General features: G+C 42.6%; 1 protein-coding gene across 1 annotated transcript in view; it reads left to right on the top strand.

Annotated features, from left to right (window-relative positions):
* Window positions 1-20,492, top strand: part of LOC121685082 — a 47,258-nt gene that overhangs the window by 13,875 nt on the left and 12,891 nt on the right. Inside the window, exons 55-75 of the mRNA XM_042065356.1 lie at window positions 6,346-6,522; window positions 6,719-6,924; window positions 7,786-7,883; window positions 8,004-8,122; window positions 9,031-9,186; window positions 9,439-9,653; window positions 9,971-10,056; window positions 10,357-10,484; window positions 12,643-12,768; window positions 12,931-13,118; window positions 14,924-15,015; window positions 15,397-15,527; window positions 15,633-15,757; window positions 16,494-16,611; window positions 16,722-16,931; window positions 17,130-17,300; window positions 17,507-17,650; window positions 18,335-18,384; window positions 18,691-18,823; window positions 19,037-19,119; window positions 19,330-19,456. Of these exons, the coding sequence (XP_041921290.1) occupies window positions 6,346-6,522; window positions 6,719-6,924; window positions 7,786-7,883; window positions 8,004-8,122; window positions 9,031-9,186; window positions 9,439-9,653; window positions 9,971-10,056; window positions 10,357-10,484; window positions 12,643-12,768; window positions 12,931-13,118; window positions 14,924-15,015; window positions 15,397-15,527; window positions 15,633-15,757; window positions 16,494-16,611; window positions 16,722-16,931; window positions 17,130-17,300; window positions 17,507-17,650; window positions 18,335-18,384; window positions 18,691-18,823; window positions 19,037-19,119; window positions 19,330-19,456 (2,883 nt within the window). The remainder of the gene's footprint in view (window positions 1-6,345; window positions 6,523-6,718; window positions 6,925-7,785; window positions 7,884-8,003; window positions 8,123-9,030; window positions 9,187-9,438; window positions 9,654-9,970; window positions 10,057-10,356; window positions 10,485-12,642; window positions 12,769-12,930; window positions 13,119-14,923; window positions 15,016-15,396; window positions 15,528-15,632; window positions 15,758-16,493; window positions 16,612-16,721; window positions 16,932-17,129; window positions 17,301-17,506; window positions 17,651-18,334; window positions 18,385-18,690; window positions 18,824-19,036; window positions 19,120-19,329; window positions 19,457-20,492) is intronic.

Below are 20,492 nucleotides of genomic sequence, written 5' to 3' on the forward strand. Positions count from 1 at the left end.
CTGCTCTCCTCTAAGCTTTGCCCTTTTTGTCTCCTCATACAGGCTGTACACCACCACCACCTCCAGTGGGCGTGGTAAGTAGCCTCTAAAGCAAAATCACACTGCAAAACATGCCCTCACATTGACTTAATGTATTTCCAAGTACCTTGTTATTTCAATGATTCAGCTGAGTTATGTTTTTCTCTCCTCCAGTGCGCAGAGACCGTGGTGGATGGTAAGTCCCTCTCCAGGGTGCCTAGTATTTGTCTTTTCAAAGAAACATGTATTTGTCTTAAAATTGGTTTGGTCCCTAAAATCTTTCTTCATGTGAATCTTGTCTTCTACAGAGGAGAGTCTTTGTGCTAACGCCAGCAGGTGAGTGAACCATTAGAGGCATAGTCAAGTTTTGAAGTAGTCTGTGTCAGACATGTCAGTAACGTGTTTTCCATTGTGACACACAGGATCTCAGAGCAAGATCTCCTGGCCTCTGTGTACTCCACTGGGACGCTTTGCAATTTCAGCATGGGAGACCTCGCATGCTCCTCGGTAGGCGTACACGGACCTTGCCGGCAAATGCTTTCGGAAGTGCTTGCAGGCATCATTTGGTGTTTTGGCATCCAACAGCTAAAGTTAGGCTTGGGCCCGTTGTCATTAATCACACTTTTCTTGTCTTTCTTAAGCTGGAATCTCTATCTGCGGACGGCTTGGCCACACTGCTGGAGTGCAAGCTTCCCAACAGCAACAGTTATCCCAAAGAAACCTGGAAGGCCTTCTTTGTCAAAGTGGCCGGCATCCTTGATGAAGCCCTTGTCCAATATTCTGGCAAGGTAGGTGTGGTTCTCCAGTCTTACCCAACTCTTCAGCATCATAAGCGGACGTGGACATGAACAATGTCCCCCCCCGCCCCCTCTTTACAGGTCCAAAACCTCACTCTGTCCGTGCCCACGGTCCTCGAAGTGATACGAGAAGTCAAACTCAACGACTTAACTGAAGCGCAGTTGAAAGACAAAGCATTCATCAGCCAGTGGTTTAACATCAGACTGGGGCCATTTTTACCCTCTGTGACCCCAATGTTCCTGACATGCCTAACCAACCAGAGTTTCAGTTGTGAGACCTTCCAGGCTGTGTACGTACAGACACTCTACAGACACTCAATACTTAACGCCGCTTCAATGTTCCTCACGAGCAAGGTGATCTTATGCATTCTTCTGTCTTTCTCCATTCAGGGTGGCAGCTCTCAGCAACCGGTCAACAGCCATGAATGAGGAGCAAAAGAAAGCCATCTTCACTAGCTTCCTGTATCCGTTCCTATCAAGAGGAGACTCATCAGGTTTGTGCTTGGGAAAAGACTTCTAGGCTTTGACAAAAGGTTCATACTTGACATGGTAATGTCTCTCAACAGTCAGAGAACCTGCGTGGCTATAGTCTTTCTTTGCTGCATTTGTTTCAGATCCTGGCTGCATTACTGGCACCATGGGCAGCAAAGACTGGCTTCAGACTAACTTTGGCCAATTTTCGGTTTATGCGCCTCTGGAAGATCTACAAAAACTCAATGTCAACTTCTCCAGCGTAAGTGGCTTGTACTTTTTCCTGATTGTGCACACAAAATATCCTGTTAGCTTCCCGGCCCAGCAGGCCTCTAACCGCTTTTGCGTTGCCCATTGCAGTTTGAGTCTCTGGAACTGCTGACACCATCCCAGGCAGCGCAGCTGACTCTGACGTCCGGAGCACTGAATGACACCACCAAAATCACGGCCATCTTTCAAGTCCTGTTGGTGGGAGATGCTCTCGAAAATGTTGACGCGTTTCTGACGACGCTGAGCGCGGCTCCTGAGGTAATTCACACCATCAAGTTAAGACGACAAAGATTTCCAGCACACCACACTGGTGCGCTTCATAAGGGATATGAGCGCTGATGTACTGTATGTCCTGTTTCCACAGATTCCAGATATTGCCCCTCCCGTGAGAGACTTTGTCATGAACAGCACCTTCCAAGTCATCAGTGTCAATTTCTTGCACTTTGATGTATCAGCCTGGATCTCCTGGTTCCAAGTGAAACTCATTCCTATCCTCCCCAGTTTCACTACAGTGATGCTCACTCAAACAACTGCACAGGCAAACTGCACCAACTACCAAGTCATGTAAGCACGATGCATTCTCTCTGATGATCACCAGACCTGAATGATGCCAGTTGCCACGGCAGTAGAAATGCCTGATGTGGGCTAGCAAGCTTCCTAACTTTTGATATGTGAACAATTCTTCTCTCGTAGTGTGAGAGGAATGGGCATCGTCTTCGAAAAGATGCCGCTGACCAGAAGAAAAGGAATCGCCAACGTCCTCGTCCAACATCTCAAGCAATTTTCCGCCACGTTCAGCGAGATAGGTATTTGACCACACTATCGTACTTAACCTGGGTTTTGACGAAAGGTTTCCAGAGCCTTGTTAGAGCTTGCCATTTTCTTAGTGTTGCTCAAAATTCCAGAAATGGTAGCACTTACCTCAGGCTTTGACCAAGGTTTGGTTTATTTTGTAGCCTGCAGACTTGACATCCAGAGTGATGCCCAATGGCTAGAGGTCAACCTGGGTCCTTTCGCCAAAGAAGTTGACTACTCTGCTTTGAAGGAGCTGAACATTACAGGAGTAAGAAACACCTTATTTGTACTCTCCAACTTTCCTGTCCACAGCGCACGCCGCACCATTAAAGAAAGTGCTTTTTGCCATTTCAAGATTTAGCTGCGGGCACTTGCATGAACTTTTTTTCACCAATAATTATTTTGCTTCCACAGCTGGCAACTTTGGATTTGCTTTCACCAGAGCAGAAAGCTGAGCTGGTTCTGGATCCCAGCACCGGTGCTCTGGAGAATGTGACTGTCTTGAAGGAAGTCTTTGTCAGCGTAACAGCATCTCCAGAAGTTGAGCAACTCGACGACTTCTTCCAGACTTTTGTCATTTTCACAATACAGGTGAGGGTGTAGCAATAAAGGTCAAACTTGACCACTGCCCAAAACGCACCTGGATCGACAGTGGCAACCAATATAGGTCTGTGTCTGGCCTCATGCCTAACTCATTTGTCTTTTTGCCTTTTAGCAAAACATCACCTACATTACAAACACTGCTGTGAGAGACACCATGCTCAACCTGACACTGACAGCCCTGGCTCCCAGATTCCCCACCTTCCAACCCAGCGACTTCACCTTGTGGTTCCAAGTCAATCTGGCTGTTCTGCTGGTCAGCATCCGTCCTGCGAGTCTGAACGTCATCCCCATGAACATCAGCTGCGACTCTCTCAAAGCCATGTGAGACACTCATACCTCTTTTTTTTTCAATTTCAGCAGAGGTCCTAACACCAGGGTAAAGTTTAAATTAGGCAAATGACAAAATTTGCAATCTCGAGCTGATGCATATGAAATTTCCTTTGACTTAGAATCGGGGCTTTTGACAAATCTTTGAAAACGCTCCCACCGGGTGTCTCAGCAGACCTCCAGTCAAGCAGAGACTACCTGGAACAGAGGTTGCCTCCAGGTACGAGATGCACAACTGGTGATGTGATGCTTATGTGTAGAGTATGTGATTCCTTCTTGGTATGACTGTGGCCTGCTCTCCTCTAAGCTTTGCCCTTTTTGTCTCCTCATACAGGCTGTACACCACCACCACCTCCAGTGGGCGTGGTAAGTAGCCTCTAAAGCAAAATCACACTGCAAAACATGCCCTCACATTGACTTAATGTATTTCCAAGTACCTTGTTATTTCAATGATTCAGCTGAGTTATGTTTTTCTCTCCTCCAGTGCGCAGAGACCGTGGTGGATGGTAAGTCCCTCTCCAGGGTGCCTAGTATTTGTCTTTTCAAAGAAACATGTATTTGTCTTAAAATTGGTTTGGTCCCTAAAATCTTTCTTCATGTGAATCTTGTCTTCTACAGAGGAGAGTCTTTGTGCTAACGCCAGCAGGTGAGTGAACCATTAGAGGCATAGTCAAGTTTTGAAGTAGTCTGTGTCAGACATGTCAGTAACGTGTTTTCCATTGTGACACACAGGATCTCAGAGCAAGATCTCCTGGCCTCTGTGTACTCCACTGGGACGCTTTGCAATTTCAGCATGGGAGACCTCGCATGCTCCTCGGTAGGCGTACACGGACCTTGCCGGCAAATGCTTTCGGAAGTGCTTGCAGGCATCATTTGGTGTTTTGGCATCCAACAGCTAAAGTTAGGCTTGGGCCCGTTGTCATTAATCACACTTTTCTTGTCTTTCTTAAGCTGGAATCTCTATCTGCGGACGGCTTGGCCACACTGCTGGAGTGCAAGCTTCCCAACAGCAACAGTTATCCCAAAGAAACCTGGAAGGCCTTCTTTGTCAAAGTGGCCGGCATCCTTGATGAAGCCCTTGTCCAATATTCTGGCAAGGTAGGTGTGGTTCTCCAGTCTTACCCAACTCTTCAGCATCATAAGCGGACGTGGACATGAACAATGTCCCCCCCCGCCCCCTCTTTACAGGTCCAAAACCTCACTCTGTCCGTGCCCACGGTCCTCGAAGTGATACGAGAAGTCAAACTCAACGACTTAACTGAAGCGCAGTTGAAAGACAAAGCATTCATCAGCCAGTGGTTTAACATCAGACTGGGGCCATTTTTACCCTCTGTGACCCCAATGTTCCTGACATGCCTAACCAACCAGAGTTTCAGTTGTGAGACCTTCCAGGCTGTGTACGTACAGACACTCTACAGACACTCAATACTTAACGCCGCTTCAATGTTCCTCACGAGCAAGGTGATCTTATGCATTCTTCTGTCTTTCTCCATTCAGGGTGGCAGCTCTCAGCAACCGGTCAACAGCCATGAATGAGGAGCAAAAGAAAGCCATCTTCACTAGCTTCCTGTATCCGTTCCTATCAAGAGGAGACTCATCAGGTTTGTGCTTGGGAAAAGACTTCTAGGCTTTGACAAAAGGTTCATACTTGACATGGTAATGTCTCTCAACAGTCAGAGAACCTGCGTGGCTATAGTCTTTCTTTGCTGCATTTGTTTCAGATCCTGGCTGCATTACTGGCACCATGGGCAGCAAAGACTGGCTTCAGACTAACTTTGGCCAATTTTCGGTTTATGCGCCTCTGGAAGATCTACAAAAACTCAATGTCAACTTCTCCAGCGTAAGTGGCTTGTACTTTTTCCTGATTGTGCACACAAAATATCCTGTTAGCTTCCCGGCCCAGCAGGCCTCTAACCGCTTTTGCGTTGCCCATTGCAGTTTGAGTCTCTGGAACTGCTGACACCATCCCAGGCAGCGCAGCTGACTCTGACGTCCGGAGCACTGAATGACACCACCAAAATCACGGCCATCTTTCAAGTCCTGTTGGTGGGAGATGCTCTCGAAAATGTTGACGCGTTTCTGACGACGCTGAGCGCGGCTCCTGAGGTAATTCACACCATCAAGTTAAGACGACAAAGATTTCCAGCACACCACACTGGTGCGCTTCATAAGGGATATGAGCGCTGATGTACTGTATGTCCTGTTTCCACAGATTCCAGATATTGCCCCTCCCGTGAGAGACTTTGTCATGAACAGCACCTTCCAAGTCATCAGTGTCAATTTCTTGCACTTTGATGTATCAGCCTGGATCTCCTGGTTCCAAGTGAAACTCATTCCTATCCTCCCCAGTTTCACTACAGTGATGCTCACTCAAACAACTGCACAGGCAAACTGCACCAACTACCAAGTCATGTAAGCACGATGCATTCTCTCTGATGATCACCAGACCTGAATGATGCCAGTTGCCACGGCAGTAGAAATGCCTGATGTGGGCTAGCAAGCTTCCTAACTTTTGATATGTGAACAATTCTTCTCTCGTAGTGTGAGAGGAATGGGCATCGTCTTCGAAAAGATGCCGCTGACCAGAAGAAAAGGAATCGCCAACGTCCTCGTCCAACATCTCAAGCAATTTTCCGCCACGTTCAGCGAGATAGGTATTTGACCACACTATCGTACTTAACCTGGGTTTTGACGAAAGGTTTCCAGAGCCTTGTTAGAGCTTGCCATTTTCTTAGTGTTGCTCAAAATTCCAGAAATGGTAGCACTTACCTCAGGCTTTGACCAAGGTTTGGTTTATTTTGTAGCCTGCAGACTTGACATCCAGAGTGATGCCCAATGGCTAGAGGTCAACCTGGGTCCTTTCGCCAAAGAAGTTGACTACTCTGCTTTGAAGGAGCTGAACATTACAGGAGTAAGAAACACCTTATTTGTACTTTCAAATTCTCATCCTCCTTTCTTCTCACAAGTTTTAGGTATGTGTGAGTCTCAGTTTTTTAACAGTCAGATGAGAAATTGTGGTGCAATCTTTTTTGTGGTGCAATCTTTTTTTCTTTTTTTTCTTCAGGCATCAGTGATCTCATCTTTCACCGCAGGGCAGAAAGCAGAGTTCATACTGGACTCCAGCAATGGTGCAACCCAGGATGAATCTCTCGTTGGGAATATTGTTACTAGCCTGCTAGAGTCTAATGATGAGAGTCAACTCACAGGTTTTTTCACTTCAGTCAATAACATTGCAGTTGAGGTGAGCCCTGGTGGAAGCATTCATGTGGCTTTGTTTGTGCTTTACACATTCTACCAAAAGGCATCCTATATTCTACCGTATACAGTACATTGCTTTTTTCTAATTTGTCCATTTTCTACATCAACATTATTTGGTGAAAAATATTTTACTCAAACCTGTATCTATTAACCCCTCATTCCTAATTTTGTGTTTTCAGAAAAACTTGACAACCATCCCTACAGGTGTGCGGGACATTGTTTTGAACCTGACCCTGACTGGACTTGCTCCCAAGTTCCACTACTTCAGTCCAGAGAATTTCGCTCTGTGGTTCCAGAACTATCTTGTTCTTTTCCTACCCAGCATCGATCCTACGGGCCTTGCCGTAATTCCAACAAACATCAGCTGTGACTCCTACCGTGAAATGTGAGCCTGCCTCTCTATTACTGTAATATTTACTCTGTGATGGACATTACAATGAATGTTCTGTATAATGTAAATCTTTAAACCCCAACTGAAACATCCATCACAATTAGCATAGATATTAAAGCAACACTACAAAGTGTTGTACAATCTTTTGAAAAATCTTGCAAACACAACCAGATTTGTTGCCACTGCTAGAAACGTTCTAACATACTAACGCGTGTCTTTTGGCAATATAGTCATCAGTGTTCTTCTGTGAAATATATTTTGAATGTCCAGGATGGCTGGTGGGAAAGGCATGTCTTTCTCGTGACCATATAACAAAATGAATTTGAAGATGATATCAAAACGTGTTGCATGACCGCAAAAAGTGGTTGCAAAGTGTAATTGCTGCATAGCGTTGCTTTAAGGAAAGGGGAACTTGGCAACTTTTTCAACGTAATAAACCCGTTTAAAAATCATTTGGATGGTTAAATGACCTGTTCCGGTGAAAATGGTGACTTTTCCAACTGCCCGTAGCGTCCCCAGGCGGAAAACCAACCTTGCAACATTGAGACTACCGTCCCGGAAAGAGACCGTTTTGCTAGCTTGTAAACAAATCCATGTGCTTTATCGTTACCCTTTCCACAGTTTGAAATAGCATAATGCACAATTTCTCCAGCAGAGGGGGAAATCTTGCCAAGTTTCCCTTTAAGGAATAGCATAAGTGGAAAGGATGTCTTTTGAGTTTAATTGTTTCCTCTCCAAGTTTAACATATAGGATGTATGTGCATATATGTGTGTGGTAAGTATAAATACAATGTATACTGAATGAGAGGGCTGGAGCTGTGTTGTAAGCTCACACATCTTTTGATTGCTTTGCAGAGTGGAAGGATTTAACAGTGTTTTTGCTCAGCTGTCAGTTGTACAGTCAGAAAACATCTTCAGCTTCAACAAACAATACATGATGGGCCAATCAACAGGTGACTGCTGTCATATTGTGTGTGTGTGTGTGTGTGTGTGTGTGTGTGTGTGTGAGTGTGTTATGGTATGAATAAAACAAGCCTGTCCATATATGTAATTCTCTTTTAATGTGTGCACAGGTCTGTCCTGTGTCCAGTCTGTTGGCAGTGACAAGGATTGGATCCTTAAAAACTTTGGGCAGTTCAGTATTTTTGCCCCATATACAGACTTATTGTTGCTGAAGAGCGATTTTAATGGGGTAAATGAATAATTATTTGTAACACTAAATATACCTGAAGTATTTCAGCTACAGCATGTTTAAGTTTGAAACTTAAATTTGAAAAGATATTTAAAGGCCCCATCCACACAACGCGTTTTTTTTTTTTTTTTTAAACCATTTTTTATCGGTTAGACCTTGCATCCACACGACCCCGGCATTTTAGGAGGCCGTAACCGATCTTTTTTTATATCGGGTTCCAGAGAAGATTTTTAATCCGCCGGTTAACTTTTGCCATGTGGACAACAAAACGATGACGACATAGCCCCACACCTCAACTCAGCCACCGCACTCGACCTGACACTCTACTTATAAAAACAAACCAAACCAAATCATTTGTTTGTTATAATTCAAATGTTTTTCTTTTCCCCGTCATGATTTCTGTGCACACAATATCAGCCTTTTGTGGCTAAGTTAGAAGCACACCGTTAGCTTAACTTAGTTAAACATTAGCTTACTACAACCTATGACTAACGCATGGTAATTTCTCCAGTAAAACTTGCTCTATACCAGACCTAATGCAAATTGTAAAAGCATTTCCACATATATAGCAGTTACATACCTTGAAAATGAACTTTATTAGTTTAACAGTTTAATTGAAAAACGGAATTTTCTGTAGTCTGCTTATTTCACGCAAGTTGTTTTGGATAGTTATCGTCTTTTATTTGTGCTATAATGTGAAGCCTCACCGTAACAGCGTCATCGACTAGCCTGGCAAATGCATTACAGCGCTTTCAGTCTGTGTCTCTTTTTTTTTACCTGTGTCATTAAAGGTGTGAAAAAATATAGCCGCTGGTTTCGTGTGGACGTGGCCTTAGAAATCCTTCAAACATGCCAAAAAACATTTCACAGGAAGATCAAAACATTTTACTGGTGCTTTTAACTCACAGGTGGAGGCTAGGGAGGTCCTCACAGAGACCCAGCTGTCTGAGCTGGCTTCCATCCCAGGCCAGCTGAAGAGCCCGGAAGATGTGCAAAAGGTCATGGCAGAAATCACACCAACCAACTTTGCAGCATTCTTCAAAGTTGTATCTCCTGCCATTGAGGTATTACACAGCATATGAGTCTGACTTTAAAGCAAAGGAAATGTTGTTTTCATATGCAGGTGTCCACTTATTCATTCATTTTCTCATTCATTCCTTTTGTCATTTTGTATTTTTATTTTTCTATTTGTTCATGCTCTCTATGTACACCTAAATGTCAAGCTTTGTTGACATTAATTTTCCATGCCCTGGGCCTTGTCAAGTAATGACATTATGTAATGTCTCCATCACATTTGCTTAACTATTCCATCTCAGAAACTTCAGGACAACTACACTGTGGAGGTGAAAGCTGTGTTTCTTCAGGCAATCTTTGACCGAGGAAACCTTTCATCGCCAACGGTCCCAGACTTAGAGATTGTAATCTGGGTGAATGTTCTCCTACGTCCCCTCCTAAACAGTTTGTCCATAGCCCAAGTTGCTCCATACTTCAGTATCATCAAAGACCGATCCTGCAACATCATTCAAGAGGGGTGAGATTCAGCTCTAGACTGATTATTCTTGAATTTCCCCTGGGGATCAATAAAGTATCTATCTATCTATCTATCTATCTATCTATTGTACTGTTTACCTCCACTTTGATCAGATGAACACAGCAAGAACACATTGCAAGGCTCAATCATGGTTCCTGTTAAATGTTTAAGGTCAAAGATGAGATCTTCTCATTCTTCTCAGATCAGTGCCCAAATGATCACTTTCATTTTGTTGTATTTACTGTGTAAATAATTGTACTAACCCACCCAATATCTCATCTTAGGACATGTTGTTCTTTCTCTTTGTTCCCTGGTAGTATTAACGCACTAGATTCCAGTCATTCTTCGCTGACAAGTGAGATTCAGAAGGAGATCGAACACAACATCCAGCTACTATTGAAAGGCATGATTCTTCTCATATGGCAAATAAATGTGTTAGGGCAGTTTTATAACCAAGGCTAAGTGGTAGTTTCACAATCAAGTAACCATAATATAGTGTTATGTTCGATAATTATTATTAGGTTGAGTACATTTAGCTTTACCTTGACATCTGAAAAAGTGCAAAAACACCATAGGTCATTACAAAATACAAAAAATGTACTGTGACACTGAAAAAACACTTTTTCACTCTCAAATTACTGATCTTACAAATGTGATACTTATTCATTATCATCATTAAAAAAAATATGTTGGAATTCTACAGGGCCAACCCCGGTCCGCTGCTATAGTGGTGGAAGCTTCTACATCTTCCTGAAAAGTACCTTCCTTAACTTCGGATTCCCTGATTTGTCAAACTTCCTCTCTCTGATACCCTACGACCGCCAACCTGAGGTGAAAATCAGCACACATATCACAAACACATATATACAGTTGTGTTATGCCTATTGAGGGTAGGTGGGCATTTTGCCAAAGTCATATTTAAGATTATTATGCTCTCTACTTTACTATTGTAGAAATAAGTACTTATTTTACTTGTATTGCTACTCTAGTATTGCTCTGAAATATATTCTTACTGTCAGCTAATAATCCTACAAATCTATGACAACCTATGACAAATCCCATAAGAACCCAGACCTATTTCTGCTTAAAGTAAAATCATGGATAAAAAAGCCCCAAGAGGCAAAAACTGGCCCAGCGCACTCCACTCAAGTACAGGCCCAGAATTCTCCAGTGCTTGAGTAAGGGATAATGTATAGAACGCCGGTCATTATGCGGAAAATAAGTCCCGACAGTTTTCTGTGAATATCTCGAAAACCATAGGGTTTAGGAGGACCATTTTTTTTGTATGTTGATCTCAAGGGGCCATGTCAACCCATTCCATAACCACTCATTTCATGTACCTAGTTAAACACAAAAAAGTAAAAATGAGGTGTTGTAATTGAAGGTATCTGTGACCTAACATAGTCAAAACTGCACGATATTGGAAGTGTAGAATCATTATGACACCCTCTGTATGCACGCCAAGTTTTGTGGAATTCCGTTCATGGGGGGCCACACAATAAATTAATTTATGTTACTATACAAAAACTGGCCTGTAGGTGGCCGGAGACAGTTTTCTGTGAATATCTCGAGAACCGTAGGGCCTAGGAGGTCCACCTTTTTTATGTATGTTGGTCTTAAGGGGGCATGTCAACCCATCCCATTACCACTTATTTCATGTATAGCGCCACCTAGTTAAAAATTAAAAAGCAAAAAATTAGGTGTTTTAATCACAATATCTCTGGCTGACAAGGTCAAACCTGCACGAAATTAAAAGTGTAGGATCATTATGGCACCCTCCGAATGCATGCCAAGTTTTGTGTGTTTTCGTTCATGGGGGGCCTTACAATAAAATAATTTATGTGTACATTTAGTGACGTACACCAACAAGGATTCCCGGGACACTGAAAGACCGGGGTACACAAAACTTGGTGGGCATGTACCCCCACATGGATAGCATGGAACGTCATTTTTCGTTTTGATCTGTAGCTGGACTGGACTCCCCGAAAGGAGGGTAGGGCAGACACAGTTCTCTGTGAATATCTTGAGAACTGTAGGGCCTAGGATGACCATTTTTTTCCGTATGGGGTCATGTTAACCCATTTCATGTGCACACATGTGCACAAACAGATACACACACACACACACACACACATACATTCACAGTAATCATACGTATGACACATACTCACACAGTAGACATATGTACGCTTGCATGCACAGGCACATACGCAGGCACACACACAAGCACGCACACACACACACACACACACACACACACACACACACACACACACACACACACATAACATAAACATAACAAAAACAATCAAGAATTTCTCAGAATTATGAACAGGCAAGATGGAGGTGGGGTTGTATAAAATTAATTTTACATGTGAAATCTATGAACTAATCATGTTTTGGTACTTGTTGTCTAGCAGATACCAGTGAGAATTGAGTGTGGATAATGCAATTTAGTGAGACAGTTAGAATCATATAAGCCTTTCAGCGTGATTTCTTTTTGTGGAAAAAATGTGCTGGACTGGGCGGCGGTCATATTTTGTACCGCTCTGTGGTACATCTAGTTTGTTACCGTTTCGTCGTGGCTTTTGCTGAGAAACAAATAGTTCGCAACACACGCTGAACTTGAATCAAACATTCTTTAGAACACAGCTGATCAACCGTCTGCTTTCACTTTTGAATGAAGTTCCAAGCACAAACTCCGTTGCCATTGACAGCGGTCATTCTTGTTTTCAGAGGTCCTTTCCCGAGAAATAATGACCGCTAGAACTTTCGGAAATCCCATTCAAGTCAATGGAGCATTCTACTTGCATTGTGAAGAGCCGTATAATAAGGCCTAATAATGGCTACAGAAACAATAGGGCTTCGCACCTATGGTGCTCGGGTCAAAATTATTCTTCATACACACCAACAAACAAATTAACATTGAATTGAATGGAAAATTGGTCAGCATGATAAGTGGTAACTCATAATTGTGTGGGCTCTCCAGATACTGAACTCCATCAAGCCATCTGAACTGAATGCTTACCTCAGTGAGCCATCCGTCATCACCAACTCTTCAGACCTCTGCATCGTCCTTAGCAACTACAATAAAACCCTTGATTACCTGGAACTGGTGAGCAGCTGGCAAATATTTGGAGCTCTATTTAGAATGTTCTCAACTTTCACTGATAGTTACTTCCCCAATGTTCTCAGATGTTCTCCTCCATGGTTTTCTGTTCTTACGTCATCACCTCTGCTGCTGATGTTCTTTAATGTTCCCGGGCACTCTGTGCAGGTAACGGATCCTCAGTTGCAGCAGCAGATCCTTCCCTGTGTGTGGTCTCTGGCGTTGAGTGCCACAACACCTGATAAGGCCAAGCGTTGGTTTGATGTTGCCCTGAAGAACTATCTGAAGTTCCTCACCAAGGACCTCATCAGTGTGTCTTTTATCCAAAAGGCCTCCTGCCTGTCCTACAGAAAACTGTAAGCTGTTTGTTGTGACTGGTGATGGCAGTGGTGTCATTTTCTTCTCCTCTCTTCTGGGGTTTATTTTGCTATCTCATTATGTTTCTCCTACTTATTATGACCGCTGCGCAGCGAAGCGGCTGTCATATACAGTAGGTTTAGTCAGATTATTTTTTTTTTCTTTTTCGCATGCCCAAATTTCCGTCAATGATTCCCGGGACACTGAAAGACCGGGGTACACAAAACTTGGTGGGCATGTAACCCCACATGGATAGCATGGAACCATCGTTTTTCGTTTTGATCTGTAGCCCCCCCCGCTGGACTGGATCCCTCGAAAGGAGGGTAGGGCAGACACAGTTTTCTGTGAATATCTCGAAAACCGTAGGGTTTAAGAGGACCATTTTTTTTTTGTATGTTGATCTCAAGGGGCCATGTCAACCCATTCCATAACCACTCATTTCATTTATAGCGCCACCTAGTTAAACACAAAAAAGTAAAAATGAGGTGTTGTAATTGAAGGTATCTGTGACCTAACATAGTCAAAACTGCACGAAATTGGAAGTGTAGGATCATTATGACACCCTCTGTATGCATGCCAAGGTTTGTGGAATTCCGTTCATGGGGGGCCACACAATAAATTAATTTATGTTACTATACACCAACTGGCCTGTAGGTGGCCGGACACAGTTTTCTGTGAATATCTCGAGAACCGTAGGGCCTAGGAGGTCCACCTTTTTATGTATGTTGGTCTTAAGGGGGCTTGTCAACCCATCCCATTACCACTTATTTCATGTATAGCGCCATCTAGTTAAAAATTAAAAAGCAAAAAATTAGGTGTTTTCATCACAATATCTCTGGCTGACAAGGTCAAAACTGCACGAAATTAAAAGTGTAAGATCATTATGACACCCTCCGAATGCATGCCAAGTTTTGTGTACTTTTGTTCATGGGGGGCCTTACAATAAAATAATTTATGTGTACATTTAGTGACGTACACCAACAAGGATTCCCGGGACACTGAAAGACCGGGGTACACAAAACTTGGTGGGCATGTACCCCCACATGGATAGCATGGAACCGTCATTTTTCGTTTTGATCTGTAGCCCCCCGGCTGGACTGGACCCCCCGAAAGGAGGGTAGGGCAGACACAGTTCTCTGTGAATATCTTGAGAACTGTAGGGCCTAGGATAACCATTTTTTTCCGTATGTTTGCCTCCAGGGGTCATGTTAACCCATTTCATGTGCACACATGTGCACAAACAGATACACACACACACACACACATACATTCACAGTAATCATACGTATGACACATACTCACACAGTAGACATATGTACGCTTGCACGCACAGGCACATACGCAGGCACACACACAAGCACGCACACACACACACACACACACACACACACACACACACACATAACATAAACATAACACAAACAATCAAGAATTTCTCAGAATTATGAACAGGCAAGATGGAGGTGGGGTTGTATAAAATGAATTTTACATGTGAAATCTATGAACTAATCATGTTTTGGTACTTGTTGTCTAGCAGATACCAGTGAGAATTGAGTGTGGATAATGCAATTTAGTGAGACAGTTAGAATCATATAGGCCTTTCAGCGTGATTTCTTTTTGTGGAAAAAATGTACTGGACTGGGCGGCGGTCATATTTTGTACCGCTCTGCGGTACATCTAGTTGTAATCATCACGGTCATCATGATCAATTTCAGCTTTATTTGTCTTCCCTTCTTGTTCATATTCATATGTTCATAAGAGCCTTACTGTTTTGCTTCTTTGTAATTTTTTCATATTTGTTCAGAGTCTCCATCATGGGCAGCAGCTTCAACTACAGCACCGCTAATTTCACACAGTCTGATGTTTACGCCTCCATCAAGGCCTACCTTACCCAGGGTATGTTTTGTGCAACAATCTTTGAGTGGATTCCTACTGGATACATATTGTGTACTAATGACTATGAGAGACACACAGTAAATGAAATAGCATCTTCTGATAGTAAATTAATTAACAGATTTACAGTGGCTTTTTATCTTGTCGGCCTGTTTACACTAACTTTATTATGTAATAACTACAAATTATGTACCGGTAGTTATTATTATACATAGTATCTCACTTTGTTTTTATCATTATAAACTGTCAATGTGTTAAAAATCAGTGCACTCATATATTTTCATCCTGAAAACCTTGATTTAATTATCTATTATTGAGCATATGAAAAGAATACAGGATTTTTCTTTGATGGCTGCTGGTTGATCTTGTGATGTATCTTAAAAGATGGCACACCTCGCTGCTACAATGCCACCGTCTCAGAGCTGAACTCCACAGCCTGGTTTGTGGACTACATCGGCCCATTCATCAGTTACGCCTCAGTCAGTGACCTTCAGTCCTTCTGCTCTTCCAGCCAGGTGATATATCTAAACCAGTCATTCAAATTCAAGTGCTTTACTGTCATTGCACATAATAATGCATCATTTAAACTGCCCTCTCTCTCTCTCTCTCTCTCTCTCTAGCTGGGTATCTTCCTGGAGAATCCTGCAAACATTCAGCTCTTTGGCAACTCTGCCGTCTCCTCCACTGTCACTTCCTACTTCATAACACAACTCTACACCCTCAATCCCACTTTCAGCCCAGTCAGGTGAGTGCCTGTCTGTGTTTGCTTCTGGGTGTTCCCCCTTTCTACCACAGGCTAAATGTAACCTAATGCACTCCCAAAATTGGCCAATCTTGTTTTTATTATTATTTAAATTCTAGTGTTTACTGTGAATGACATGACAAACAAAATAGTATGTTAGTTTCACGCTTGATGCCTTGAGTGTCAGTCCATAGAAAAAGTTTGATTCTCAAAGAGCTTTTTGATCTTTAAAGGAACCGTATGTAAGAAAAATATTTCAATTAATCATAAAATGGCCCTGATATGTCACTAGACATTAAGAAATCATGTTCATTTCAAATACTTATAACACTGACAACAGTAGTCCGACCAGGATATTGTCATTTAAAAAGTGAAGTTGCAGCCCTCAACTGATGTTGATGTTGTGTTTTGTCATGTCATGTTTTGGCCTGATGCGCCACCCTCCACCTATCTACTAATCACGAAGTCAGTAGTGTTTCGCCATCAGGGTTGGCAACCTCGAGTCAGGGGGGAGGGGGAGGGGATACACCGCTCTTCAGTATTTTGAAAGTGATTGCAGTACCAGTTTTGGCCACTGGCTACTTTTCTGTGGTACAATATTCAATTTGGAGAAAGGAAATATTAGGCTGCTTCAAGATAGTTATCAGACAGCCTTTTCTGAAAACTTTGCAAATCTGATATGGCAGAGCAACTGTGGTATTCTCTTCCCACTTCCATTTCATTCTTTTCTATTCTTTAGTCTCCCAGGTAACTTGCTGTGTCTTGCACCCGTGTCTGCCTACGAGGACTTGGGCAAGATTGACAGCATCACCATGCTGTACCGCCTGAAGCTGATCTGCAATGGGACTAAACCTGAGGTAGCATTCTATCATTTTGAGTATAGCCGGTTAATGGGAATCATGCATTTCTGAAATGACACCCTTGTCCCTTTCATTCCCATCTCTCATTACTCATTTGTCATGTTCAGATTTCTGCCGCCTTGGTGGCCAATCTGCCCCAGATCTCTGCCAATACCATCCAGTCTCTAGGCAATGAGAGCACCAGCTTGACAGTGGGCCAGATCAGCCAGACCTCATCTAGTGTGCTTGTTTCCTCACTGAGCACGCTCAGTGTGGTCAGTGGTTGGAACCAGGGACAGGTCAACGCCATCATCCAGTCCATCACACAAACCATGCAGGTAGTTGATCAATGAGGTGCTAAGCGATGGCAATTAGGCAATAAAGCTTTCATGTTGTCCTTTCAAATGACCTTAGTGACTTCAAAAATGACAAATAATCCATCCATGCTAATTATTCATCCATTCTCATCCATGATACTGGTGCTATGCAGTGTCTTGAAGGTAATTCATGTTTTCGGCCATTTCTTTGATTCCTAGATTACCACGGCAGCCACCTTAGTCTCTCTGGGAACCCTTATCCAGGGTGTTCCCACAGCGATGATATCCAGCATCACCTCTACGCAGCTTCTGACCACAATCTCTAACACTGTGTTCATCAACAACATGCTAACCGCACCCACCATTGTGCAGCAGACCTACATCAAGAAGGTTGCCAATGAATTTACATTTGCAGTTACTGACTGAATGTTATTCTGTCTTTAAGAAGCATGTTTTTAGTCTATGAGATCAATATTGTAACTAATCTCCGATCTTTCTGTTCTCCTCTCTCTTTCTCTGTGTTTCTTGTTCCCCCCCCTCCTCTCTCTGTCTGTGTGTGTGTGTGTGTGTGTGTGTGGTTTCCATTCTTTCACCAGATAATCACCATAGATCAGAGCATAACGCAGCTGATGGTAAATGTGCCTAATGCACTGGCTGGCTTCATTCCCCGAGTTCTGCTGACCTCTTCCAACTCGGCCATCGCATCACAGCTCAACCAGAAGACATGGAAGCCACAACAGGTAACCTCAATTGCTTTGTGTGGTAATGTTGCATTTTGTTCATGATTTGGATTTAGGAAAGAGATCAATTGCTCAGTCTAGCTGTATAATGCATACAGTATACAGTAAATAGAATAAGTATCAGTATGTGACCTATACATTTACATATGTACTGTATGTTCAAGTAAGGGATAATGGATGTTACAGCATTCGGGTAGCAGAAAATAATGCATGGTGAGGTGGTAATGCTTTTATTACAAGTGCATTGTTTTCTATTCTACTATTATCCATGACTGTCACACATGTTTCATCCCTATTTACACAACTGCTTCTTTTCTTTTGGCAAAAGCACAATAACGATTCTAAATCAATGCTGAACTAATGATTAACCTGAATGATTATTTTCAATGCATTCCTGCCGGTCAAAAGCTAGGATGTTAGTTCCGTATGCGTCATTGCGAGCTAGCAGCTAGCAGACTGAGATTTGAGGCAACCTTTGTAAAATTATAGTAGGCTCTGGCCAGACACAAAAACCCCACAGACTATTGTTCCATGCATTTGTGAGATTCTTATAGACATGGTCAATTGAAAGTATGATAAAAAGTTGGAACAATTTCATAGGTGTGCAAATATTTAAATCTAATTGAAAGTCTAAAAAATTAATTCAATTCAAAAGACTAATTCAATGGTCTTTCTCTTGTGCAGGCTGTGATGTTCTTTGACACGGTCGCATCTGCTATAGATGACACAGAAGAGTAAGTTAAACATACACTGTAGTGTGAATGTGACAATGAGATGACACGGAGATGACAATACACTGAATTACGTTTGTGCTCCGCTATAAAGCAATTTGTCTCATTAATGTCATCACTAGAAACCTTACACTGTGTACAGAAAATTCTTCTTAAATGCAAAGCTGTGGTGATGTCTTTTACCAGCGCCACTCTCACGCTTGCCAATTATTCCACATGCCTCAAACCGTGTTCTCTATTGTTCCACATAACTCAATTTTGTTGTTGTCCTCCATGACAGCTCAAACTATTCTGTATTGTTCTGTGCAGGCTGTCCCAATCTGTGTTACAAGGGTTTTCCTGTAGCTCAGTGCAGACAATATCGAAGGTGAAAGTGCAACGCCTCATCCGGGCCTGTAGGCCACGTCTTGGTCGCCGTAAGGTGGTACTGGGAGAGTCTCAGGTGAGCTGGACAACCAGAACTAACCCTGGGTTTAATTCAAAGGGGCAAACTTGGCCTGTGCCTCTTAGTCTGTACTTCTTTCTTTTTCTGTGCAGATGTTTCTCTGGATAGACTGTATTGTTAGATATAATAACAGAGGCTGTGTTTTGAGAGAAGAAAATGAAAAATAAAGAAAAAGATTTGTAAAAATGTCTCACATGTTATACTTTACAGCTGACTTGCATGTACAACTATGAGAAAAGTGAAGCCTCACAGAACTTCACAGAATACCCCACAGATATGCTGCTGTACTTCAAGTAAGTAGACTGACCAAAAGGCCATTAACAGGTATTAACAAAATTGAATATAAGTCCTTGCTCAAGGAAAATGTTTTAGATGAAAACAAGAAGAAGAAAATAAGAAAGTAGACATAATGTAGAAGACGCCTGATATCATTGTGGAATAATGTGTCTTTGTCCATTTATTTGTATCTTTTTCTTATTTCTGCAATGTTGCTTGTGTTTTAGTTATGACCAGGTAGACAAGGCCAACTGCAAGTCCTACTTCCAAGCCCTCAGTTCTGCAGACTTTTCTGTCATTTCCAGTGGTCTAAGCATTAAAACAACACTGTGGAACAATGCCAAGAGCTGTTTGGTGAGTTTTAAATGATAGTGTAACATTCATTTGTGAAGAGATTTGTGAACGGTGGAAACACCTAGCTTGGTAATACCAGTACTTTGTTTCATTTTGTGAGTCTCTCATGATTGAGAAACACTTACAACTCTAGCATCGTAATGAGCCCAGACTTTGCGCTAAGGGACTTTATGATATTTACCGAGGGGGTGGGGACGGACGGTCGTCAAGGGGGAGGGGCCGAACACTATGCAAGCGCCAAATGAATAGTGCTCTCACGACAATCACGCCGTTAAACTTAAATAGGTTAACATCACTCTAAGTTCGCCTTCAAGCAAGGAAAACGATGATTTTAAGACATCTGTTTCGTTGGAAATGAAAGGGGGTAGCAACAGGGCAACACAGAGACAGGCCCGATGGCAGGGCTAATGTTATGAGAGTATTACAATATGGGATATTCTACAGGAAAATATTAAAACGGCAAGACAGCGGGGGAAAGTTAAACTATGTGATAAACACGGAAAAAGTTGGCATGCATGTTTCGGCCCCTGTGCACAGGGATTATTTGTCACATTATTAATCACATATGATTATTTGTGAAATTGTGCAAGCAGGTGCAACACATTTGAAAAGGAAGGACTGGTAGCATGCAAGCTCCCGGGAGAGATTGATTTCAGTGCTTCAGTCAAAAGTTGCATGACCCTCCCTTGCCTGTTAGAAAACTTTCAATGACCCTCCGACAGAATTGTTGAAAAAGACATGACCCTCCCCCTGCCAATTGTCGCTGTCTTCCGCCCACGCTGCTTTGAGCCATGAAGACACACTGTGATAACGTTCTTAAAGCGACACCAAAGAGTTTTTTGTACCTTAAAATAATGTTTCCAAAATTGTTTCCGTGGTTCATCAACTCGTAACAGGTGAACGGCACTTCTGCATTCGCTACGTGGCCCTCTATTGGCTATAACCGCACTATGTAGGGGAGACAGGGGACAGTTGCAACACTTTTTGCATTTGGCTCTGTTACTCAGAGATGGTTTGGATTAGACAAACCATTTTT

Source organism: Alosa sapidissima, chromosome 16 (assembly GCF_018492685.1).
Source record: "Alosa sapidissima isolate fAloSap1 chromosome 16, fAloSap1.pri, whole genome shotgun sequence".
NCBI lineage: Eukaryota > Metazoa > Chordata > Actinopteri > Clupeiformes > Clupeidae > Alosa > Alosa sapidissima.